General features: G+C 39.1%; 1 protein-coding gene across 2 annotated transcripts; it reads left to right on the top strand.

Moving 5' to 3' along the window:
* Positions 1-468: 468 nt before the first annotated feature.
* On the top strand, positions 469-27572 carry tmem39a (transmembrane protein 39A). Of its 2 annotated transcripts, none has more exons than XM_044353036.1 (9): positions 469-762; positions 6550-6763; positions 7850-8072; positions 8816-8899; positions 9022-9176; positions 21194-21551; positions 23538-23725; positions 23827-23947; positions 24700-27572. In XM_044353036.1, the coding sequence occupies exons 2-9, from the start codon at positions 6651-6653 to the stop codon at positions 24937-24939; spliced, it is 1482 nt and encodes a 493-aa protein (XP_044208971.1). In that variant the 5' UTR covers positions 469-762; positions 6550-6650; the 3' UTR covers positions 24940-27572. The 2 variants fall into 2 exon arrangements, with proteins under 2 accessions (XP_044208971.1, XP_044208970.1); XM_044353035.1 differs by having other exon boundaries at positions 469-780.
* The last annotated feature ends 18 nt before the right edge of the window (positions 27573-27590 follow it).

The raw sequence follows: 27590 nt of genomic DNA, 5'->3' as shown, positions 1-27590 counted from the left end.
AGTCAAATGATGTAGATATCTTTCAATGGTACAGTGTTTTTAGTGCCAGTCCCTCTTTTTGTTACTTCCACCACAGCTCAACAGGGAAACACTATACTACTACTTACTAAGGAAACACAAAGAGGGAATTTTATGCTAAACAGACTGTAAATGTGGCAGATATCCACTTGATATGACTAACTCGGACTGTTGAAGCCTCATGCAAGCTCCAGATAAACTTTTAAATGCATTTTTACACAAAATGACTGTAGATTTTGAAGGGGGTCAGTATGAACAGGAGGAATGATTACAGCGAGGAAAACCTTTTCCACTGCTCATATGGGCACCTGACTTGATATTTCAAGACACACTTGGAAAAAATAGTGAACGTATCCTTTAAAGAAAACACTCACACTGACTCCAGACCAGCAGCTGTTTTTTTTTTTTTATTCTGTCAAACTGCGACTGTGCAGCGCGCGCTGATGACGTCACACAGAGAGGAGGTGCGGGTTTGCCACGTCGGTCTCTGTGCAACGCATTTACACTGTTGCTCCTCCAGCCCAGGGCTAACTTTGAAAGCCGTTTAAAAAAAAAAAAAATTATTATTATTTTTTAATGTTTTCAGCCGGAGTGAAAGCGACCCTCCAGCATCGTCGGTGCCGTCTTAGCTCGCCAGCACATTTAATGCAACCGGGGAACATTGAAGCTGGAAGGCGGAGAAATGCTCGGTGCTGTCTGGAGACACACAACTGACTGATGCATCCTCGCTCAGTTCACCCCCCCGTATGTTGTCCATGTTGTGTGAGTAACGAAGGCTTTACAGAGCTCTTTTTTAAAATTGTTTAAATAATCCTCGTTTCTTCCTGCAAGCTACTAGCTAGCTACGAGCTCACATCCTCTATATTTTAACGTATTTGTTGACGTGTAGGTTGAAGTTTCCGCGATTAGCGTGATGTCATGATTCAGACAGGCAGGTTTAGCATGTCATAGCAAGTCTCTGCAACTAAAAAAAAAGGACACTTCTTAAAGTGTTCCCCAAAGGTAATACAGCCCAACAAACACACAACTAGCTGAACGCAGCTGCAAATTAAAACAACCTTTCTGCCGCTTTTTAGTGGCTGTTGTAAAAAAAAAAAAAAAAACAACAACAACCAAATAACTTCTGGTGAGCAGAAAACCCGAAACGTGTTGCACTTCCACAAAGTTTACAAAATCCTGCAATCCCTCGTGTATAGTTGATTTCTCTAGAGCTCAGTTCCTGTTTTTCTCTTTTGACTCAACTGTAATTTTGTTCCCTTGCTGTGTGCGTGTGTGTTAACGTGTTTCCTGTGTTTAACATTCAGCCTTAATATTGCAGCCACACACTACACACACTGGCTCCATCATGTTTCATAAACCATATCTGCAAAAAGGAAATGTTGATATAGAAAGAGGGTTAAATGTTATCGGGTATTGGTTTTTTTGTTTCGTTTCAGGAGCCTATCACTGGCTGATGAAGTGGGGCGGGACAACTCTTTTTTTCTTTTCTTTTTCTTTTCTTTTTCTTTTTTCTTTTACCCACTGAACAATGGCGATAAGATAAATTATACACTATATTATGGTGTTCAGTTACACCTACACCAGCTCAGATGGGACTTCCACACATTTATCAACACATAAAAATACTTTGCATGGAACAATAATGTGTGTCTGATGTATAACTACCATGTTTAAATCCTTAAAATGACATCTATTCCTTCTCTCTTCCATAGTCTATAAATATTCAAATATATATTTCATTATATTAATATTTCAAACTAGTTTTGATGTCAAAAATCATGCTCATAGGCCCACCTCTTAAAATCGGATTTTCAATGAGCACAGAGAAACTTTCCACTTTCAGCAGATAAATGTGAAAACATCCTTCTAGTGTCAATCTCTGCACATACATCATTCTGCACAGTGAGGCTCAAACATTCAACTGTAGGTTGTTGAGCTGCCATGTTATTACAAATAAATTAATTTTGATGCTGCCATCTGCAACACGGATCTGCTTGTGATGCAGCTTTTAAAATGTCTCACTGTGCAACACATCAACTCGTCATCATATCAAATTCTACCTAAAAGTTTCTACAGAATAGTTTGATTGAATTGATCTAACATCAATAAATGATAAAGAATGAATGATAAATAAAATGAATTAAATAACTCAAAAAATAGGGCTGCGTGCATCTGATAATTAATTGTTGAATAGGCCTAAAACTAGTTAATTAACCCAGACAAACAGTTGTGTTGCAGGACTACACTGTGCATTGATATTAGAGCTACAGCGATTAGTTGATTAACAAATTAGATGCCAACTATTAAATTCATCAGCAACTATTTTGATAATTGATTCATCTCTTTGAGTCATTTTTCTTTTTTTTCAGAAAAAAAGTTAAAACATCTGGTTCCAGCATCTCAAATGAATATTTTCTGTTTTTTTTTTAAACCGAATATCTTTGGGATATGGACTGTTGGACATTTTATAGACCAAACAACCAATCAATTAATTGAGAAAATAATAGACAGGTTAATCTTTAATAAATAATTGCAAGTTGCAGCCCTAATTGATATAAAATAACGTAAGTGTAAATAAAACAGATGTGTTTGGACAAAGCATCTTTGCAATAAATTATTTATCATTTTCCATATCTGGACTATTAGTTTTCAGTTGTTTTATGAGTATGAAATAGGTTGTATCTGCCCAAACCTTATGAGAGTGAAGCATAAAGAGAGCTGACTTGTTATTATTGCATCGGATTATTTGACATGTCACAGCAGGAGGAGCCCAGGTGTAAACAATAACAACATAATTAATGGCTGCATTCCAGTCAAGTGTGTCAGAGCATTGTTTCTAAAATGGAGTAGAGCCATCGTTAATGCTTTTAGGTACACCTGTGCTTTTCTTGGTAAAATGTCTGCTGTGAAAACGGCTCTTAAACAGAAGATATTGACTATATAAATACTCATACATTCATATTTAAAATCTACAAGTTGAGAAGACACTGATGTAAATGTCACAAAGATGTTGAATGAATGAGTCAAGACGTACTGATCGTCAGTCTCTTCATGTAGACGTTACACCGAGTTTGTCATTGTCTTGATATTTTCTCCCAACATGAGCGTAAAGACAGGCTGCGTATAAACAGGCCTGAAACTCTGGGTGGCAGATTGGTGACGGCTCTTTGGACATTGTTGAGCAGTGGTTTGACAGTAGCCAAGAGTGCTGCCACCAGGAAGACTTTGGGATGGTTCTTTGATCATGTAGCAGAGGGTAGCTAATTATTTTGAGTCAGTTTATGTACCCTTTTATTAGGACACCTAGTTTAATAGGATAGCCATCAGTTTATCCCTCATAAAGGTTTTAATCTTTTGTTGAAGCTGTGGAGAGGTGTTACTACTACAGTTGCTACTACAGTATCTTAGAGCACAAGTTGGTGCCAATAAGTGTCTTGTTTTGTCCAATAAACGATCAAAAAACGTACATATACAATTTACTATCATTTAAAACCAAGAAAAGCAGCAAATTCTCATATTTAAGAACCTGAAACCAATAAATCTCTGGCATTTTTATTTTAAAAAAATTACCTAAACAATTATCAAAGTAGTTGCCAATTAATTTTCTTTTGATCGAATAATCAGTTAACCGACCACTCGTTGCTGCTCTGTTTGCATTATGCTATGAAAGGTGTTTCTAATACTTAACTATCTTCCATTTATATCAATGAGATTATACTAAATATTACAAACACCTCTGGGTATAATGCATACAGTTCAGCAGCCTCCAGAATAACCATAAACTTGAATCAACAACTCTCTAAATCAGTATCAACAAAACCTGCACATTATAACTTTCATCCAGGGCCGCAATGTCGAATAATCTAACAACTATTTTCTTATTTAATTGTTTAGTCTATAAAAAAACCAAATTTTTACCATAAAGACTGGAAACAGGGGAACACAGCTCGCCTGGTTGTGTCCAACAGTAACAAAATCAGCCAACCAGCTGTAAAGTTCACTAATTAATACTTTATATCTCATTTGTTTGATCTGTATAGAAAGTGAATTGTACAAACAACAATTTGTGGTTTTGTTGGTTATGCATCTTACTATTTATTGGCCGGTCATAGCCACTTCCTGTCGTTGCCGTGTGGTTGCCAGGCAACCAGGAGGAGGATCCAGGAAGTCACTGCACCCGGCAAAGAAATAGATCTGCAGATAGAGCCAGGCTTGTTGTTTCCCTCTGTTCCCAGTCTTTATGCTAAGCTAAGCAGCTGCTTTCTGTAGCTTCATATTGAATGGGCAGCTGAAAGTGGCATCAATCTTATCATCCAACTCTTGGCAAGAAAGTGAATAAGGGTATTTCCTAAAATGCCAAACTATTCCTTTTTAAACGTCTATTTTGCCATGCTCTGTGCTGTTGCTGGGTGTTGATGGCAGCCGTATCCAGGCCAGGTTGGTTGATTTTCATTTTCTTTTGAAAGGTGTACTTATCAGGGTTTCCACACAGTCTGATAACGCTGCAGCCACTGATAAACAAACTTTCTAATATCGATATAATATTCATAACATCCGTTCCCCTGCAGAATGTCAGGACTAAACAAAGAAACTGACACATCCAATTAAGTTTTTTTTTTTTTCATTTTATTGTGACCTTTCTGAGCTTAATGAATTATTGCTGTTAGATTATCTTCCTACCTTGCACAGTGTTTTACTATTATAGCTTTCTAAGTGCCAGGGTGTGAGTGAATAATACAGTGTGTATATATATATAATATAAAACTCAACTTTATCTTCCAGTGAACTGATTAAGAATCTCCCAACAATCTCATTGTTTTACAGTCCATTTGTAAGCACTCAGTGGTTTAATGACCTGTTAGCTTCAAGAGATTTTATTTTCAGATTCTGATCTGTTGGGTCTTTTTATGCTTTAATGGTAAAAATGATAACATTTCTTCAATCTTGGTTGTCAGTAATAATATTAACCCACAGGGCAAAAAAAAATTTCTCTGACTCAAGCTTCTCAGAAGTAAACATTTTCTGTTTGTTTAGTCTTCTATGACAGTTAATTAAATATCTTTTGGTTGTTGACTGTTGTTCAGGACAAAACAAGACATCTGCAGACGTCTCCCTAGGCTTTTGGAAAACAGTGATTGACATTTTTCACCATTTTCTGACATTTTATGGACCAAACAACTAATCAATTAATTTAGAAAATAATCAACAGATTATTTGATAATGAAAATAACTGTTAGTTGCAGCACTGATTCCCTTAATCCCTGTTGCCTTTTTAATATTCCCCTGAATGACACATTGACAGATAACAAAAGCAGTTTAATCTTTCTAGGGCTGCAACAAACTTTCTTTCATTATAAAATATTTTATTGATTTTCTTTTATACTATAAAATGTCAGAAAATGCCCATCACACTTTTCTATAGCCCAAGATGATGTTTTCAAATTGCTTTTGCTTATCCGACAAAAACTCCAAAACCACAAAGACAAAATATTCACGATTCAATCATTTACTGCCATATCAACAAGCAGCAAATCCTCACAATTGAGAAGCTGAAACCACAGAATATTTGACATTTTTGCCGAAATGATGTTAACAATGAATCAATAATCAGAATAATTTATAGTCAATCAACTAACTGTTTCATTTCTAATTTCTAACACTCAATAAAACGTTCTCTCACAGATTTACAATGTGGGAAAGAAGGCCAGACATTTATAGTGTGTTTTTGACATAACGACTACCTCCACTAACATCACAAATTAATCCAATTTTATGAAGGGAAAAAAAACCCCATTAACATTCAGGAAAAACAAGCAGAGTGTCACTCATATTTCATGACAGTATTTGTTGTTCTTTGGTTATCATCTACTAACCAAATCACATGAGATATGCCAGGATATGGTTGGCTCACCACCTTTGCTAAATAATTTCCTGGGGGAACCCCTGGCAGCTTTTGTAAGGGTTGAATTGAACCACTGATACGGTTAGTGTCACGGTAACATGACATGTCATTCACCTGAAGTGGGATTGATAAGGAATGATCAAAGCAGTATTAAACTGAGTATTGATTAAGCTTTGAATCCTTCTGCTTCTGTAAGCCTCTGTTACAGAAGCACAGCAGATTCTCATGCTGGAGGGGGAAAAAAAGCTGATTTTTACACCAAAGTAGTTTGACCTAGTAAAGATATTTCACAGGTGTTGCGGCTTGTACAATTAATAAAACAAAACAGAATTGAGAACTGGTTCATTGAAAAACTGGGGCAGCAGTGCAGTGCTCTAATAATCCTTACTTAACTACTTTCACTTCTGTTCACTTATTACATGCACAGTGTAAAGTAAATACCTCAGGGCAGATCTGTTCTCTAATTATGCTTAATTTAGCTCCAGGTTGCTTGGCAGTAGGTTTGTGGATGTCGATTAGGCTTCAGGTTTGTTGTTTTTTAGCTTTTTCGTTTCAGCCTGAATTGTAGTCGTCTTCTCTTTTTTTTTTTTTTTCTAAGTCTCAGTCTTGTCTGTTTGTTTCCTTTGCAGTGGCCTCGGTGTATATGGTGGCTCATTGAGGAGAAAGGGAGGAGTCCCAGCAGCTGTTGGTTGGTGGGCAGCATCCGTGGTTGCCACGGTAACTGGCGACCATGCCAGGGGGTCGCAGGGGTCCCAGCAGACAGCAGCTAAGTCGCTCTGCTCTGCCGTCCCTGCAGACTCTGGTAGGAGGCAACCTCGGCAATGGTACAGGCCTCAGGAACAGGTAAACAAACAAACACACACACACACTGGATTTTATTACTCAAAGTGTCATGGACAAACTGTACAGATGTAGTGCTATCTATTAGAGCTTAATGACATATGCTAATTTGATCATAAATACATTTTTTTACCCATCATCCTGACTTGAAATGTTTTTACCTACTAATCCACAATTTCACAGTGTGTAGACCTGCCCCTATTTACACTGTAGATGTTATCTATCATGTGACGGTAAGAATCTTTGTCCTCTAGTCAGATGGAAATTATTTCAAAAAGTGTTGAGACACACATCAAAAACATGCTGCAGCATTGTCAGCCTTCGCTCATCATTTCTTTGCATTATGCATGCCAGTAGGAGTTTTTTCCCTTAACTTAGTCTGAACTTATCTTAGATGTTAAACTAACGGTTAGTAATTCTAACTAGAGCTTGTTGAAGGCCTTCAAATGAAAATTTTATCAGCGATATTTTTGACAATTGATTAATGGTTTCAGTCATTTTTCAAGCAAAAATGCCAAAACTTGTCAAGTGTGAGGATTTATTGTTTTCCAGTTATATCATTGCAAACTAAATATCTTAAGGTTTTGGACTGTGAGTCAGACAAAATGAAAATCATCTCAAGTTGCAGCCTTTATTTTAACCTCTCCCCTTGCAAAACACCTCTTATGAAAAACATAACATGGATTACAAATATGGGCACAAACTAAAGACTTGTTCAGCATTATTTCATATCTGTTTATATGTATATTTACACTGCATAAGACAGCAGACCTTGAACAAATAAATACAAACAAGAATATTATGATGATACTTTGATATCTTCTTAGAGCTTGCAGTATACAAGTGATATGAGCAACATAGATATTTCACTGGTAAATTGTAAGTTGTTTTTCCTCCCTTATGCTTTACACGCTCTTATAATCAGGTTTGAGTTCTGTATAAATGATATAAAATATTTAAACTATGAATAAAGTGTAATTTAACTAATAACTTGTCCCACACCACTTGCAATAGGTGTGATGAGACACAAACATTGTTTATGCGTCTGAGTGTTTGTATATATCTTTGTGTGTGTGTGTCGCCTTTCAGGAGCAGTAACTCAGTGGGTCTGTCCGCCCCGCCTCTCTCGGCCCTCATTACTCCGGAGCCGGTCCGTCACTCAAGGATCCCTGAGCTGCCGTTGGACAGCAGCCTGCTGTTTGAGTTCCTGCTCTTTCTTTATTTGCTGGTGGCCTTGTTTGTCCAGTACATAAACATCTACAGGACGGTCTGGTGGTACCCATACAGCCACCCTGCTGCCTCTACCTCGCTTGTAAGAACACACTTAACACACACCACTAGATCTGTTGTGAAGACTCGGTAATCGTCGCTTCTTCTTTCTTAACTTTAAAAGTCTGATTCCCAACCCTAAATTTGTACACTTGATATAAGAAAACAGGGCTCGTCTTTTTACTAAAAATTGTATCTGGAGTATAAAAACTCTATAGCTTAACTCTTTATTGTTTCTTATTTGTTTGTTTGTTTCACTTTGAGTTACTGATGAGTAATTTATAGATTGTTTCTCTTTTCACTTTCATTTTTGTCTTATTTTCTATTACTGGAAGTGAACACCTTTTTTTTTTTTTTTACCGTAAACTGCATCAAACAGCACCTTTTTTGCAACATGAAACACAAACAGCCCTGAGATTAGGTGAAATAAATCTGAGTTAAATCCAACCTCCATTTTTAAAATCTGGGTATTTTTTAAAATGAAAACGTAAAATGCCAAAAAGGATAAACCTTACCCTGAAATATGTTTTGGCAAAAGTAACAGGTTGTGCAGGTTTTTGGTGTTTTTATGATGATCTCTTGAAATTTGAAAACAGAGACATTCATTCAGCCAATGCATAAACAAATGTTCATTTATCTATTTGGAGTTCATAACATGATAGATATTTTATTTGGCATGTTCAGTTCTCACTTTATATCGTGCTGAAATATTAAAATGTCTTCATGGAAAACTAATGATACCCTTTTTCTCCTCTTAATGTGGGTTAATCTACTGTGTCCCTGCAGAACTTTCATCTAATGGACTACCACCTGGCTATCTTTATCACAGTCATGTTGGCCAGGAGGCTCGTTTGGACTATAGTTTCAGAGGTAAACGGACCGGAACATTTGTTATATAGTGGATTTTTTTTTTTTCCTGAGAGTTTTTAGCACATTTAGCTCAATGAGAATCAATTCCAACTGTGAGTTATTCTGTCTTCTGTCTCGTCCAGGTGTCTCAGAGCAGCGGGAGATCGCTGGTCCGCTATGTGGTTCTAATCGCAGCAAGACTGAGCCTGCTCACCATGTGTGGCTGGGTGCTCTGCTGGACGTTGGTCAACCTCTGCAAGAACCACTCTGTACTCAACCTCCTGTTCCTGGGATACCCGTGAGTCTTTCATACCCCCCACCTTCATGCTCTAAAGGAATAAAGCAAACTAGTTCATACAAATTGTCATCTGGCCACATCTTCAGGCAAAAGTCTTCTTTATCTGTTCTGAATGGCTAAAGTTGAAGATGGTGGAAAATGCCTGCTGTCAAGAGAGAGGGTCACGCTGCAATGAATCAAACAAATGGGGATAACAGCTGACACTTTCACACAGACTCTCAAAGGCATTCATAGTGTTGCACTTAGTTGTACTCACAAAAAAAGTGAAGTAGCATGTGAAGAGAGTCCAAAGTTCAAACTCTGTTTCCTTTCTCACCTCTACACACTTTACCAATGAAAGGAAGGATGTGTGATGATATCGTTCAAAGGAAGAGCTGTCGAAGTTCTTATTTTGTAGACGTTTATTAGACGATGGCCATCGGGTCCATTCCATATACAAAGATGGTCTGGGCCATGTACCACTGTCGATGCACAGCTTATATAGGGTTACACATCTGTATCTTATCATATGAATAACATGTTTTCCAGGGGCACTACCTCCGTTGGGAGCCATCCATCAAGTGATTGACAGCTATCTCACAACATAGTATGTGTCATCACATGCCCACATCTGGAACCGTTCCAAACTTAACCATGGATCCATTGTTTGTATCTAAAAGACCCCCCAGAAGGGCTATACCATATTACCCAAGGTGTCATACAGACTAGGGAATGTTTCTGTCACACGTCCAACATCCAAAATCAGTAAAATACATAGGGTCAGATAAAAATCATACTAACAATTCCCCCTTTTTTTTCTTTTCCTTTTTTTTTTGCATAAGGATATTATAAAATCAACATATATGACCATAAATGTAGCATCTTACATACACATGTTAAAAAAATACACATAGTACATGTAAAATCTTCCCTTCCATCTTGTCCTCAACTCTTCACGTTACCATGCTGTTTGCAGAATACATCAGTCTTTATTATCCTCTGTTATGTTAGACTACACCTGCTTCACTCTCCCTTGCCTCTAATAGTGACCTGGTTACCATTGTGTCCTTGCTACAACTCTTCACTGGCATCAGGGACGAGGCCCCTATTGGTTCTCCGACCCCCCTTTAACCAGACTTCGCCAAATCACTAGCAAGCAAATGAGAATGCTCCCATGTGCGTCTCTTCATACACAGAGTTTCCATGTAACTCATTATCCCCATCTTCTCCACATTTCTGACTATTACAAAATGTCTCTTAGTCCTTAGTCCACGTTGTTCATTGGATCTTCAGACGATTCGGATGAAACAGACGTTGAGTCGTCGTCTTCATTCATCTCAGGTGGAGCGTAGATGTAGGTGTTTCTGATTGGATTCTGGACCAGTATAGTCTTAGAAACAGAAGAAACGGATTTCATGATTAAGGCACGGAAAATTGGGAAACAACAACCCATTATTATGGCTACTATCAACACAATGCCCATGATAGGGGCACATAATCCTACCAGCCAAGCTAAAACAGAATTTCCCCCAAAATACCTTGCGATGTTCTCCCATATCTTGTTTCCTCTGTAACCCATTTCCATTCGTGCATTCCTATTAACTGCAACAATGCTTTCCTGGATATCTCTCAAATTCTTAATCGCAATTGACAAATTGCCACTTCCTTCCGAATCCGAGGGCAAATATGTGCAGCATCCTTCACCAACGATAGCGCAGACGCCGCCGTTGACTGCGGTTAAAGCGTCCAATGCTACACGATTGTCATTAGCAAATCGCTTAATCAAGTCCAATTCACTACTGATAGACTTAAGCGCTAAAGATGTAGAATTAGCCATTAATGCTAAATCATGTCGTGTCAATGCTATAAGATAATGATTATTGTACTGCAATTCAGTGTTCCAAAATATAGATGCGAACACCATTTGAGAATGAGTGTAAATCTGGTACCCATCATCCAATGCATAATATTGTTCTGCCAAACGCTGAGGATCAGTGTTCCTCAGATGTATGTATCCTTTTACTTCTCTGGCTTCTCTTTTGGCTCTAGACGAAGTCACGTTATTTCTGATATACTCTACGGGCTCCACTACATAAGTTACGTCATGTAGTATGCAAATTCCACATCTTCCCTTGAATCGCGGTGGAAGACTGTTCCAAACATGTTCTCCACAGCACCAATAAAATCCTTCCATCACGGGTACACCCATAAATGCCAACTGTGCATAATCGTTCCCTTTATCAATGATGTATCTACATTTGTCCACCTGCACAAATCCCATATTTTGACCTCCTCCTGTGTCGTTTTCTTGTCTTCCTTCAAGACATAGGTCAAAAATGTCAGTGTCATTAACAATTGCTGATGACTTCGTCGGTGTCGCCGATAAATCGTATGGCACGTCACAAATGTGTTTCTCATAGAAACTAGTACATCCCACAAGAGATGGGTGATCTCCTGGTGCGTGAAATTTAGTCACATGAATGCTCACGAGATCCTGTCCATTTGGTTGACTAATTGAGATGTTGGAATAAATTGCATATTGTGTTACTTTGTACATGATGTTATTCTCTTTCATCACTAGATTAAGTATCTTACCGAAATACATTCTATTTGTTCTAATTATTGGTCTCGGAGACGAAGTTGTCAACACGTGTGTTCCTGTCTTAGGGTGGTTTTGGACTACGTACATATATGCTAGTGTACATAACGCGGGTAATCCTTCTGGTCCTTTAAGAGGTTTTGCTACTAGAACAAATACATCTCTAGTTGACAACGGGAGTAACGAACATGCATAGCAAGATTTCTGTGTCAATCTTCTAACTCTTCTCTTAACTGATTGGTACCACAAATTAGATTCAAAAGGATGGCCTGATCCTGGTTTAATGTTCAATTCCTTGTAAGTGTGTGTATCGTCCTCCTCAGTCACCTCATTCGCCTTTTGGTCTCTCCCTGTTGTATTCGGCCATTCTATTTTTTGGGTGTCTTCACTGCCTATTTTCTCTTTTTCATCTTCTGTTTCTGATGTAAATTTAGCTGTTTTGGGAATCCAATATGGTGCGCAAGTTCCCTGCCAATTTGGAGGTATGAAAGTATACACATTCTCTCCACACGACCAAATCACATTATCCAGAGCTGGAAAAGGATAACTGGTGAGAATATATATATTACTTCTGCATCCTTTAGTAAACCCAAGGTCATATCGTATGATACCGGTTATCGCATTTACACATACTTGAGGTGGTTTTCTCTGAACGGCCCTCAACACAATGGAGTGAAATTCTTTATATGCGCCTTGATCTATGTGCACGTAGAATTTCGGTGTCATATTCTCCCATACATCATTACAAAAGTCTACACTCGGTCTTGACGTCAGTGCACTCAATACAAATATTCGAGTTACAATTGTCTCATTTGCTACCGATTGGTAATCTACTTGTACATCTACCTTATGTGGTTCAATTGTGATGTATGTGACCTTATTAATGTAGTAAGGTTTGATTGCATCAGTTGTTAGTGGGTAGTACAGACATTGCATTTCCAAATCAGTCACTGGTACGTGATCCATCATTCCTACTTCCATGTGCGGTCTAGGTTTCACAATCTCTGACCTCTTCGCTCTTCTCATGCGCTTAGTCATCCTCTTCATCCATTCACTTTTCTCTTCTTTTCTATTCCACATGCTTTTGTCTTTCTCATCACTTCCATCATTCATATTAATTCCGTCTACATTACATTGTACAACTATCCAAGTAAATATCATGCCGCATGCTACAATGCTTAGAATAACTCTGGGGTTAGCTATTTTAGTAAACTTTAAAATGTTAGATGTGTCATGCGTGTTTCTCCCTCGTTCACGCTCTCTCATCACTCCCCTTCTTGTGTTTCCGACGTTGCCGTCTCCGCCTCTTGTGACGTTGCCGTATTCGCATCTGTCGCCTCCATTTCGGTCGATGGTGCCGCCCTCACTCTGGATGCGTGAATCCATTGTGGTTGTCCTTTGACCTTGACGGCGGTCCTTGTCACCATCAGCACTTGAGTTGGAGGTCCGTAGCGTGGTTCTCCTCCTGTAGGCTTTAGACTGCGAATCAGCACGTAGTCACCTGGTTGGAAGTTATGTGTAGGCGTATCAGCTGGAAAAGGAAGAGCGTCAAATACCTGCTGAGAATACTGAGAAACGAAAGAAAACAGATGTTTAACGTAATTTTGTTGTAATTCCTGTAGTTGTGTCAAATCCACTGGTGTTCTCTTGTTCATCTTGACTCCTAAAGGAAAAGGTCGTGCCATTAACACTTCATGTGGCGACAATCCAGTAGTTTTGTTCGGCATTGCTCTTATAGACAAGAGCGTCAATGGTAATGCCTCTATCCAATTTAGCTGTCTGGATTGGTGCACTTTTATCAATTTTTCCTTAATCGTTCTATTTGTTCTCTCTACTTGAGCTGAACTTTGTGGATGATAAGGAATATGAAAATTCCATTCGATTCCTAATGCTTTAGCCAGTAATTTAGTTACTCTCGACGTGAATGGAGTTCCATTATCCGAGTCAATGCTCTCAGGTATACCAAAACGTGGAATAACATGTTCCATTAAACACTTGACTACAGTTTGAGCATTTTCTTTTCTTGTTGGGAACGCCTCCGGCCATTTAGAAAATCGATCCACAATCACGAGTAGATATGCATAGCCACGACATTTGGGCATATGCGTAAAATCAATTTGTAATGACTGAAAAGGTCCTTCCGGTCTTGGCAAGTGTTCATGCCTTGGTGGATTATTATGTGGATTGCATCGTGCACAAATTAAGCATCTTTTGATATATCTTCTAACATGCTTCTCCAAACCTATCGTGAAAAACAATTTAGATATGTAATCTGTTACTGCTTTGTAATTTACATGAGTTATCCCATGTACGTACGCGATTAGAGGATCATATGCTAGTTTAGGTAAGGCTACTCTTTTATCCTTAAATTTCCACAAATTATCCACATCTTTATGGCAGTTCTTCTTTAGCCACAACTTTCTTTCCGCCTCTGAGGCTTGTGTTTGAAATTCAATTAAATCATTAACAGTATAAGGTGGATTAGTCGTTTGTACTGCTGTTAGAGCTGTGTTCAACCATGGTGGGAAGGTTGCATTTAAAGCTGCCTCTCTAGCATATTTATCTGCTAAGTTATTTCCTTTTGCCACCTCTGATTCGCCTTTAGAATGGCCTGCACACTTTACTATGGCAAGTTGCTCTGGTAACATCATGGCTGCCAATAGATCTTTCACTAAAGTAGCATGTTGAATTGGTTTTCCTGAGGTTGTTATAAATCCTCTATTTTCCCAAATTTTACTGAAATCATGCGCCACCGAAAACGCGTATTTTGAATCCGTGTATATCGTTGCAGTCTTATTTTGTGCTAGAGTACATGCTCTAGTTAAGGCTATTAGCTCTGCCGCTTGTGCTGATGAAACAGGTAGCCTATATGCTTCAATACATTTATCTTGATTGTCCACAATTGCGTAACCTGATAATGTGGTTTTATCATCCGGTCTCATTGATGATCCATCACAAAATAAGATGAGGTCATTAATTTCCAAAGGCGTTTGTTGCAAATCTGCTCTCACACTGGAGGTGGAGTTAATCAATTCCATACAATCATGTTCCACTTCCTCGTGTTCTTTGTCTTCCCCATGTAGTAATGCCTTTAAATGTAGTGCGGGGTTAATATGTGTTGTGGTTGAAATAGTAAGATTTTGAGTCCCTGTTAAAATGTGCTCATAATTACTACGTCTCTGGCTAGTCATATGTTGTGTTGTTATGTTGAGCAAAATAATGTTTACCACATGTGTTGTATGTAATACCAGTGGATGTCCTAAGACTATCGTTTGTGCTTTCTCAACCATGATGGCAGCAGCGGCAACAGCTCGTAAACAAGGAACCATGCCTTGTACGATTAATGGAAGTGTTTTGGAATAATATGCAACGGGTCTTGACCTGTCACCATGCATCTGTGCTAACACTGCGGATGCGACAGTACCATTCTCTGCCACATAGAGGTGAAAAGTTAGCTTGTAATCCGGCAGTCCCAATGCTGGAGCTGTGCAGAGAAGGTATTTGATGTGACGAAAGGCTTGTTTCATTTCCTCATTCCACTGGATGTCGTTCGGAGCATCCTTGATGGTTGCCTTGCGCAATACAGAGTCATATGTGGCATAATCAGCCAACCATGCTCTACAATAGTTCACCAGACCCAGAAAGGATAAAAGTTCAGTCTTTGTCTTTGGTCTTTTGATGTCTTTTATTGCCTTCACTCGTTCGGGAGACAAATATCGGCATCCATCTCTTAAAACAAAGCCCAGATAATTGACCGCTGGCTGGCAAAACTGTAGCTTTGTAAGAGAAGCTTTGTGTCCACCCATGGCGAGATGCTTTAGGAGAGCAATAGAGTCTTGGAGGCAGTGAGACTCAGTTGGTGATGCTATGAGGATATCGTCAATATAAACACATAGCGTAGATGGTCCGGGTAAGGTCAATTGAGCCAGATGCATATTAACCGCTGAGGCGTATACAGTTGCTGAATCAACAAAGCCCATTGGCAAGCGCCTCCACACATACTGCTCATTTTTGAATGTAAATGCAAACAAATCTTGTGTATCCCGATGTACAGGGATGGAGAAATATGCTGAGCATAAATCTACTACTGTGTAAAATTTAGAGTCTGCTGGCAGTGCTGCTAAAATGGAATTAACATCTGGTACTACTGGTGCAATGGGATAAACGGCTTCATTAACTTTTCTTAAGTCTTGTGTGAACCGATATTTATTTGTTCCTTGCTTTAAGATTGGATTTATCGGCGTATTATTTTGGGATCTTCTCTTAACAATTACTCCTTGTTGCAATAAACTTTCAATAACCGGTTTAATTCCTTCTTCCTTTTCTTTAGAAAGTGGATATTGCTTAACGTAAACCGGATATTTATTGGGATTAATTTTAGCTCGATATGGTGGTATATTTAATAATCCAACATGATTAGCATGCAGTGCCCATAGTTCTGTTGGAACTGACGCTAATATGGATGGCGTTTTCAATTGAATTTCTCTCATTGCATTCTCCACGATCAGTGGTTTCATATTATGCTGCAACGGTTTAATGAAGAAGTGAGTTGGTTCCACATTATAAGACCATATGACATAGTCTTTGTTTTGATCTTTATTATCTGGTACTCTTTCAAGGTATTCAATACATGATTTCACTAATGGATCAATATCTGTAAAGTCTGTGCGTACAGCACATACAAAGAATCGAATCTCTTTAGTTGTTGTTTTCCATAATAATACAAGACCATTGGGAGACATGTAAAAACATGGTGTATTTTCATCCATTTCCTTTTGACTCATCATCTTATTTGAGAATGGAGGATCAACTGGTTTCATATGTAATATTTTAGCTGCAGCTGCTTGTTGACATGCCGCTAATTTCTTGATTTCGTCCATGGCAAACAACCTGTAAATTAAATCAACATCTGTTAATGTGGATGTAGCTATATAAGCTGTTCCAATGTTATGAGACAATAGTTGATGCACTCTATCTGCAGGAATGTGTATTTCCAACCCATCTGGAGAGCATGAAATAACCGCATTTAATTTGCTTAAAATGTCTCTTCCTAATAGTGACATTGGTGTCGTATTACTCACTATAAAGGAATGTTGAAATTTATGTTCATCCACACAAGTTGTCAATGGTATAGACATTGGTTCAGTTTGAGTCACTCCAGAAATGCCAATTGACTTAACGATTTCCTTACTAACTGGGCATTTCAAATCTTTTCTTCTCAAACACGACATAGTAGCTCCAGTGTCCACTAAGAAAGGAATCCTTTTACCTGCAATGCTCAAGGTTAACTGTGGTATCTCAGATGGTTTACTAGAAATCTGTAATTGAGGTGTATTAATTATCACTTTAACATGCTGTGAGTTTAAATCATCCATGTCCCTCTGTTGTCTGAGTCATGCATTCCATATCACATTTCCTGCAGCAGCTGTCTCAGACTGCTGGTTCAGTGTCTGTGTTCGAGGCTGTGTGTATGGGCGTGTATTATTGTTAAAATTTGCTCCTGTGTATGTTTGTCTTTGACATTCTTCCTGCCATTTTAGTTCACAATCTCTTGCCCAATGTCCCATCTGTTGACAATAATGGCATACATCAGCTGGATTTCGCCTTGCTCCACGTCCAATCCCATTCCTGTTGAAGTTTCTCCCCCTTCTTGTCATCTGCCTGTAACCTCCTCTCTGTGTGGGGGCCCAACTCTGCCCCTCACCCCAAGCTCCATTTCCTCTGCCCCTGCCTCTTCTCATCTCTCTCCCTCTGTTCGTGTTTTGGAAACCTGTTAAATTGTATGTTGGCTCTTCGTGATTGAGTTGCAAAGCCTGTGTCATATTCTTATTCTTTTCAAACAATCCAATGGCGTCTAACTCCCTTATTTTCTTTAACAAATCTTGTGGAGTTAAAGAATAAACATCTGGTGCGGCGATTTTTAGAGTGTAAGAAGAATTTGAATCTAGTCCATTTAGAAACATAGCAGTGAAAAAGGGATCTTTGTCCTCCTTTATTTCTAATTTGGCCTGTTCTTTCCAGCACTTTTGAAATCTCGCTGCATATTCAAACATTGGTTCATTAGATTTACGTTTGCAGTTCAAAATTTGCGTGATATCTCTCTCTTGCGCAGCATTCTTTTGAAGAAAATCAGCCATTTCTCTAATGTGTTCTTCTTTATGCCTTTTGTCTAACCATGGATATTTCTTCTCCAGTCGAGTTTCATGTTCAAGAGGACCATCATTATCAAAACTTAATGTTTCACATGCTTCTATCAGTTTATCTACACTAATATTTGGCATTAAAGTTGTCAATATGTAACGAACATCTCTCCCTGACATTGCGCTATGCATTAAAGCAGTTGTCCACCAATTCAAAAAGGCTGTGGGATTTATCAATGGTTTAGGGGCATCCCGTGTGATTTGTGATATTTCACTCAGCGTCAAAGGTTTGTCTAAAACTCTATCATCAAACGTGACTAGTGGAAACGCAACATTCAAAGTTTCTCCGTCCGCTGATTGTTTCTCTTGCTCCTCTTGATATTGTATGTATGTCATTATAAGGTCATGAAGAATTTCCGCATCTTTATCCGTAATACTGTTAATTACCGCTTTAGTATATTTAGGGTCTTTAAATCTCTCTACATCTAATGTGAAACCCTGTTCGCGCTCATACCGTTTCAACACTCTTTTGAAGCTATCAATCATGCATTTAGATACTTCATTGATCTCTATCTCTTGCCCATTCTTCAGTATGGCAAAACATTTTTTAAATTCACAGGACATTGCTTCCTTCAGATAGTTGATTTGTTGCGCCCGAATTCTGTCACTGTGCCCATGATACTTATTCGATATCATATCAAACATTTTCCTACAGTTTTGCATCCATTCAAAAGTACACTGTCTTCTCCAGCTCTTGATTTGATTGGATATACTTTCCACTGGAAATATCAAAGATGCAGTGACTTTTTTCGGCGTGCAAGATTTAGTTTTGTTTTCTGTACATAAAATCATCCATTCCATAATTTCATTATCAGATTCATATTCGGGCGGAGATATAATGTCATCTATATTAGGATATAACTTATTCTCTGGTGTTGTCTTGATCATTTGTGTTTTCTCCGCTTGCACTTGTTCCGTATTCATTGTATCTTGTGTCATTATAAGGTTAAATTTCTTCTTTTTCATTAGCTTTTTTGTCATATTTGCTGGCCATTGACGACTCATCATTTCCCATGCTTTGAACACCTTTATCATATATTCTTTGTCCCAACTCGGATTAGGTACGGCAGTATTATCCATTATGTATGCTCGTATGAAGTCTAACTTACTCTTGTCAAAACTACCGTCTCTGGGAAATTTATTATCTGTCCACTCGGAGATGTCTGTTAAGAATGGTTCGATGTAGTAAAATCCTATTTTAGTTTGCATCCACTCTCTAGGTGTCATCTGATTTATTGTTTTAGCTTTAACTTCTTTAAGGTGAGGGTTCGTCTTTAACAATTTCTTCATTGCTTTCCTTTCCTTTCTTGGTAGATCATGTTCTGTTTTGTGTTTTATCTCAATCTCCTCTTTACTCATTTTACTGGATTGTGACCCCATGATTAAATATTGTTAGTATATAATACACCAAAGCATGCAGCGTCTCTGAAACAAGAACTTTCTTATGTCTCTTCCACTCTCTTTTCTTTTTTTTTTTTTTTTTTTTTTTGTGCGGGCTGATATAACGATCAACTGTATGTCAGAACGCACTCAACCGCTATATAATCAAAATCACAATAACATTTATTTACAAACAGCACAAGGCGCTAGACAGCCCTTGCCTGTGACACTCGTCCAGACCCACTTTCTCTCTCAAAGTGCTCTAACAGTGTCTCTGTCGGGACGGAGCGCTCTATAGCCTCTCGTCTGCACCCCTGCCCAGACCCGCCTTTCTCTCTCTTTTGAAAAGCGCTCTGACAGTGTGACTTATACTGTGTGTCCACTCCGGAGATTTCTCTTTTTTTTTTCTATGTGTCTGACCTCTCTTCGTCAGAACACCAAGGCGCGCGCTCGTAAGGCACACACAGTCCGACCCCAATGATAAATTATATGTTAAGTGCCCCTGACAACAGTTGCTCAATACCAATCAACAATCACTATGAGAAGTGGTTTCAATAACCGTACCAATTTAATTAATAATTTGATTCAGTCCCACATAGCCAATAGAACAACATCACACCACATCATCCAAAAACCAGGTACTTCGCAGTGAGCAGTCAGGTAAGCAGTGAAATTCAAAATATCACAAACATCTGCTTACCTGATATCTCGTCACCGGCTGTTCGTGACGCCAAATGAAAGGAAGGATGTGTGATGATATCGTTCAAAGGAAGAGCTGTCGAAGTTCTTATTTTGTAGACGTTTATTAGACGATGGCCATCGGGTCCATTCCATATACAAAGATGGTCTGGGCCATGTACCACTGTCGATGCACAGCTTATATAGGGTTACACATCTGTATCTTATCATATGAATAACATGTTTTCCAGGGGCACTACCTCCGTTGGGAGCCATCCATCAAGTGATTGACAGCTATCTCACAACATAGTATGTGTCATCACATGCCCACATCTGGAACCGTTCCAAACTTAACCATGGATCCATTGTTTGTATCTAAAAGACCCCCCAGAAGGGCTATACCATATTACCCAAGGTGTCATACAGACTAGGGAATGTTTCTGTCACACGTCCAACATCCAAAATCAGTAAAATACATAGGGTCAGATAAAAATCATACTAACAACCAATCGCTGTGTGAAGTGGGCGTGAATATTGGATTGTCGGTTTTAAAGGTGTGAACCAAAGTGGTGGCTGCTTTACATTTAATTTGTCACCTTACACTGTGTGCAAAACAATATTTTGATGCACAATAACCGCATTGAGACAATACTCTGAGTATTAGAATTGTCAGATGAAATCCTTACCCAGGCCATCTTTGTTGAATTTAAAGCAGAACTGGAGCAAGCAAAACATGATCAGTAAAGGTAGATGATTTACTCACATGCTTTTTAGCTGCTGTGGCACTAAAATGAATAAAATGTGTATTTTAGTCTAATTTCTTTGTGTATCTACTATTTGCATGTGCTGACAAAGGAAATGAAAGGAATGAATCTTATGCAAAGCATTGCCTCCACACCCAAACCAAGGCATTGTACCTTTAGGCCACCACACACACCACACCATCTCTCTAGACATTAACCTGATATTCAAATAAGTGATGCAGGTAGCTGGAAAGTGGTTATAGTAAGCACGTTTTTGTGCTTATGGAAGTGGTTCTGTATCCACAGTCCCTTTATTTGTCTCACCATTTTAAATACGCATGATGCTTTCACATCATACAACTAATTTTCATCCTGCCATCATTTGAAACTCAAACTCTTGATGCTCTCTCCTCACTCACCACCCTCCCTCCATCCTAGATTTGGCGTGTACGTCCCGCTCTGCTGTTTCCACCAGGAAGGGGGGAAGAGCCAAACGGCACCGGCTGACTGTGATTACCCAGCCGACCACCAGCAGACCGATCTAACAGAGACCCCGTTCTTTCGACCACGTGACTTCCTCTTCCTGTTAAGAGAGAATCTCAGAGAGCAGTTTTCCAGTGCCCCGCACATGCCCACCCACACCTGCCCACCTCACACACACACTCACACACCAGAGCTGATACGAGCGGAGGTGGAGGAGCTGAAGAGCGACTTCAATCGACGCATCAAGGAAGTGCTGTTTAACTCACTGTTCAGTGCTTACTACGTAGCCTTCTTGCCTCTCTGCTTCGTAAAGGTTGGTATTGGTCTCTCCATTTGCGTTTAGGGTTGCAATGATTATTTTCATTATTGATTTAACAAATTTTTAACTGATCAGTCTTTTGGTCTATAAATGTTCCCCAAAGCCCCAGGTGACATCCCCAAATGTTTTGTTTTGTCCTGACCAACAGTCCAAACCAGAAAATATTCACATTTGAGAAGGTGGAATTATCAGAATAGTTGGCAATTGATTTAATAGTTTGGCAACTAATCGACTAATCATTGCAGCTCTATTTGCATTTTTTCTTAGTGATTTCAGTGTTGATGTGCAGATCAAGATGGGGCGGCATGAAAACCATTAACTCAGAGGACATTGTTTGTTCACCTTAACACCCCTGAAAACATGGCTTAAAATTTAGGTGTATTCGATGATGAGACGCTAAAAACTTTACCATTCAACTTAACAGTGGGTACATCTCAAGTCTCTTATTTAATATTTCCTTGATCCTTGCTTGAACCGGAAGTCGTTCTGGTCCGCCATTTTGAAAGCTGTCTCAAAGCTTTTATTTCTGCTCTGAGGAGCGAGGATGATCTCTTAGGAGCCGTGAACGAGGATACACGAGAGCATCCTTCACGGAAGTCTTTTACCAGCTGACACGCCCCCTTATTGGAAATCAATTATTGATTGTGTGCCATAGCTGATCGGACTGATCTGATACATAACATCACTGAGTGGAGACAGATTACAGATTAAACTCAAGTGTATTACTCCCTATATTTTATTTGTTTTCTGATTCACCATCTAATTAAAAATCTGTTAATTGTTGGTCTGATCAACAACAAAAGAACCATAAACAGCTTTCTTAATTTATTAGAAAGATTTTTCTTTTTGTGATCTGTTATTTCCTCCATTAACTTTTATTATGGATAACATTAAAGTAAAAGTAAACATATTCTGGGTTATTAAATGCTGAATTCACAATCAGAATATCAATAAATATAGATGCAAGTAATGAATAAATAATATAAACACATCCTGCCGATAGAAATCGTTCATGTCATGACTGAGCAGGACACAGTATAAATACAGAATACAGGTTTTTATTCATGTGCAGATGTTTGTCAAGCAGGTAACAGGCTACAGAGAGAAAACACAGCTGCTCTGGCAGTGATAACTGTGCACCTTTATTAGTATTAGCACAGCACACATGTGTGCAGACGCAAACTCCATCTAAAGTCTCTACAGCTGTTAATGCCAACTGACAGCTGATCCAGCTGTGATCAGCTGCCGCTGTCATCAGAAACGGACATCACTTCACATGACGCTTCAGAGGAAATTACGTCTCATTTCTCTGAAAACACATTTCCTCTTTCCTTGCGTCTCTCCATGCATACACGGTGGGAGAGACGCAAGGAAAAGAAGCAAGTGAGGGAAATGTGGATGCAATTGAGAGACTTGAAATGTACCCGGGGTGATAATGTCAGTGTTGTGGTCACAGCATGTTTTTGCTGCCCCCTAGTGGCCAAAAATGTTATTCAACAAAGTTATTGCTGGTTTAAGTATTTCTCCATAATGTGAAATACTCATGACTAAATATGCAACCACCAAAGTAAAATTTAGGGAAATAACATTGTTAGGTACTATTTAGTTAGAGAACACTGAAAAGTCCGCTAATCTGGTTCATCTGGTCTGATTAGTTCGATAATAGCCCGGCAACATAAGCAAACAACCCCACAGCTGTCATCAGATTTGATTTAAATGTTGCTAATATCCTCATTGTTGCACAGAAATGCGTGACATCATCTTTTTCCAGCAGTGTGCCGCCCATTTGTGAGAAGAGAACAGACAAAACAAAAGTTACAGAAAACGTTTCATACGAAATAACAAAAACTGTTCCAACTTTGGCAAAAACATTGTGTTTTCATGCAGGACTCCATCACACACAGTATGAAGCGATTGAGAAAATAGGTTTTCAGGGCCTTTAAGGCAAATTTAACTTTCCTTGTCACTTGATTTTCACAGAGTACCCAGTACTATGACATGCGCTGGTCATGTGAGCATCTGATCATGGTGTGGATCAATGCGTTCGTGATGCTGATGAGCCAGCTGCTGCCCCCCAGCTACTGTGACCTGCTCCATCGCTCTGCAGCTCACCTGGGCCGCTGGCAGAAACTGGAGCACGGGTCATACAGCAACGCACCACAGCATGTGTGAGTGGCCCTTGTGCACACATCAATATACACATGCAGAGGTTTAAAAATGACTCTCTTAATGGTTTTATGTGTAACTGTTGTGTCGATGTTTTTTGTAGGTGGTCAGAAAGTACCATTTGGCCTCAGGGGGTGTTGGTACGACACAGTCGATGTCTGTATAAGGCAGTTGGACCCTATAATGTCGCACTGCCCTCTGATGTTTCGCATGCAAGGTTTTATGTGAGTATCTGTACATTATATCATAGTGACAGTAAATAATTCATTTAGAGTTGAACAAAATAGTTGGACACCTTTTATATTATGATACAATCCAGTACAGCAAAACCACAAACAACACAACCATAAAGTTCTTGCAGCATATTATAGTGGAAAAAAAGCAGAGATCAAGCAGCACTGCCAGTCAAACATCAGGCTGAGGATAGTTTGATAATCACCAGACACATGTTTCACTCAATACAGGCAGCATCAAGTTGAAGTTGAAATTTATGATTTGACCAGTCGGTCGTCATGTGAGTATGTCTGTGTTGATGGCATCAGTGACTTTAATCGGAGATTTAATTACAGAAGAGGACAGACAGAGATTAGAGTGTGCACATCCCAAAGACTTTTACAAGTGCTGGATCAAGAAAACAAACTGAAGGCAGAAGTCAAGACAAAATATATGCAAACTGCACTGATAGCTAAAAAATAAAATAAATCAAATAAAGGTTTCTGTGTTAAAGAAGAGCACAAAGCCACAGCTCTGCCTCTCTGTCTGCTCCTTCATAACAACCTGTGCTTGAATCCACCATGTTTCACACATCCTGAAGACAGGGGCTGGCTGAATGTAAATCTGTATAAACCTGTATTATGTTATATTGTATTTTATTGTCAACTCCATGTATATCAAATGTTTTCATCTTTGACTTTCTATATGCTCTGTAATACTTTCTACTTTTCTGATCTTCTCTTCCTGTCTTTTTGTGTTCCAGTTCCTGTTCCACAAGCCATTGCGGATCCTGAACCTGCTGATCTGGATCGAGTCCAGTGTGGTTCTGTACCAGTTATACTCTCTGCTGCGCTCTGAGCGCTGGAACCACACTCTCTCTCTGGGCCTTATTCTCTTCTGCAACTACTATGTCCTTTTTAAACTGCTCCGAGACCGCATTGTGCTGGGCAAAGCCTACTCCTACCCCGTGTCCTCCAATAGTTTGGGGCTTAAGTCGCAGTAAAGGTTCTACACAACGAGACCTCACCTATGAACTCTGGATGTGAAGGGGAGATGGGTGGAGGTCTGGTAAAGTGGAAGACCAGCAGGTTGTTTAGCGCTCACGCTTGGAGGTTAAGAGACAGACTATGAACTCATAATCGTGTTTTGATACGGTTCTATTTTTAATGCAATGTTTATATATACCTATTTAAAAGAATATTTTTATTTTGTATACTATTTCGAGTTACGCCGGGCATTACCACGCTGACGGCATTAGCATGTTGTGTTATGTTGTTGCTAGGCGACAGGAAAGTTAGGGAATGCCAGGAGGTGACTTTCACCAAAGATATTATAAGTGCATGTGGCCAATCACAGAGCAGACTTGGCCTCTGACAGTCAGTTAAACACAAAGTGATTCAGTGGAAGGAGTTGTGTCTGAGATCCTGAACCCTGATTGGCCTGTGTTCTACTTCAGTCCTGAGTCTCTTGAAGCTCAAATCACAAACCAGTGAAAAAGATTCAGCTGTTTGAGGTAGAAAGGCAATTTGAACATTTCAGCATTTCTGTAGCAAGACAGTTCCCACTGCTCTTAACAACTTCAGTATGTTGTTTTCATCAATGATTTTAAAGCAAAACACATTTTGCACACATTTGGTGTAGAGTTAGATAAGATAGATACCACTCTCATATCTGTCCATCAAATATAAAGCTACAACCAGCAACTGGTTAGCACAACACAAAATTGAATAAAACTCTCCTTTAAACTGATTTGAGGTCAGTCTGTAGGAAAAACACCTTAGGTACTCCCATCCCCTGCCTCTGCAGAGAATTCTGTATTCTTCCTCATTCTCTTTGTTACTCTGTTGACAGTTACAGCATTAGTCTTTACAAACTTACAAGTGAGAAGGGGTTGGCTGGAAGGCAGAGAGATGCTGTTGGTATCCATAAACTCAAAGCACACCCAAAAATGTCAAAAAAAACAACTCTGGGTGTTTTTACCTTGTCATACAACCCTGCCCACCCCAGCTGTGGATACATAAAAAGTAATGTTTGAAGGGCTGCTGCTGTAGCTGTTGTGATGTCTGACCATACTTTGACATGCTGAAATCTTCTTGCCATGATATAGCGTAAGACTCATTTGTGTTCCTAAAGGTCATCCAGTCAGTGTTTATTTTATTGCCTTTTTGGTTCCTGAATGCTTAAACCATAATGGGAATTGAGGACCATATCACATCAGGTTCATCTTTTTGTGGACTGGATGCAGATAACAGAACGAATGTGGCTAATAAAGTTTTCTGTTGGTACGTCCCAGGACCTAACCTTTCTCCCATTGCAAATATGTTATTTTCAACATGCCCTCATATGGATGTGACAGCAAAGGATGTTTAATATTATTGTTCTCATGGGTGATGAATGCTAAATCAAAGGGTGAAGACAGGTGGAGGGGAAAACTGTATGTATCACCTCATTACCAGTTCAGGTATTACCAGAATGGTGTTACAAACAGGTTGCCTCGCATGTTGTTGCCTTTTTGTTTAGTCACATTTGGTGCGCATCCTCTTAGTGGTTTCCTCTGAATTGTGCCTCCTCTCCTACACTATCTGATCTGCAGTCAGTGCATAACTTTGGGCAATATTAAGGATTAGTGGCAGGGCCCGATTAATGGTCCAGCACCCAGATAGAAATTAATACATGTTCAATAGAAGAGTTTTGGGGGGTTTTTTGTCAGGAGGTGAAATATAATTTGAAAATCTGAAAATCAATGTCTCCTGTGCTGTTCAGAATTTTACACTGAATGCTTCAGTCAAGTTTCAGGTGGAGTGTAGATGAGGTGGAGGAAACTACTTCTGTGATGAACCAGTGTGTACATCTGGATCACCGGTGCTGCTCTGTGCCTCGGCTGAAATGTGAGGAATCTTGAACTCTTGTAATCCTTATTCAGATGTGTCTGCAAACCCAGCCCTTAAATCAGCTCTTTGGTGCTTATGTTCTGTTCGCTCACAGTTGGTCATTTTCCACTTGAATGTAGCAACATTTTTTTTCAAGTGACTTGAATTGACATGTTTTTGTAATCGGTAGCACTGGCCTTCAGTTGAGCACCATCACTGAAATATTAATTTCAATGGGTATCACTTTTAACTTGCCCTAATCTCATTAATATGGGAAGGAAATATTTTATTGTTTGCTGCTGCTGTGTCAGTTGTTACTTGAATGTCTTTGCTCAAATAACTCAGTCTGCCTGCTTTCGTTGGTTTGGTGAAACCTACAAGATCACCCCTAAAGAACAGAAGTGAGGAATTAAATTTAGGAAGATTTTAGATTCATCAACTCTTTTTCACCTCATTTCCCTGAAGTGTACTCGAACCTCCCCTAGCCTACATGAAAGACAGAATGAAAGTAAAATTGACGCCGATGATATCAATCTGTGTCCCATTTATTATAAAAGTCATATTGAGTTGCAGGATTTGTTTTCTATGTGCCATATCCCAGGATGCGGTTGTGGTGTCCTGGTTGAACCTGTGGTGGGATGTGTCAGTGCTGGAGAAGACATAGGAGCTGGTCCTCATATTTCGGCTTTTTACAGTATTCATTTTCCCCACAGCATTTCTGAAAATGCTTTTTGACATCTGAAATAAAACATGGTGTTTAAACCAAGATAGTGGGTGTATTTAT

The sequence above is a fragment of the Thunnus albacares genome, chromosome 1 (genome assembly GCF_914725855.1).
Source record: "Thunnus albacares chromosome 1, fThuAlb1.1, whole genome shotgun sequence".
Classification (NCBI taxonomy): domain Eukaryota; kingdom Metazoa; phylum Chordata; class Actinopteri; order Scombriformes; family Scombridae; genus Thunnus; species Thunnus albacares.
Note: the sequence above shows the minus strand (reverse complement) of the source record. Positions and strands in the feature narration are given on the sequence as shown.

Excerpts from the sequence above, each read along its gene's own strand:
- tmem39a (XM_044353036.1), top strand. The coding sequence starts at position 6,651 with ATGCCAGGGGGTCGCAGGGGTCCCAGCAGACAGCAGCTAAGTCGCTCT. Across the intron at positions 8,073-8,815 it reads CTGCTGCCTCTACCTCGCTT|AACTTTCATCTAATGGACTA; the intron begins GTAAGAACACAC and ends GTGTCCCTGCAG. Across the intron at positions 9,177-21,193 it reads CTCCTGTTCCTGGGATACCC|ATTTGGCGTGTACGTCCCGC; the intron begins GTGAGTCTTTCA and ends CCTCCATCCTAG.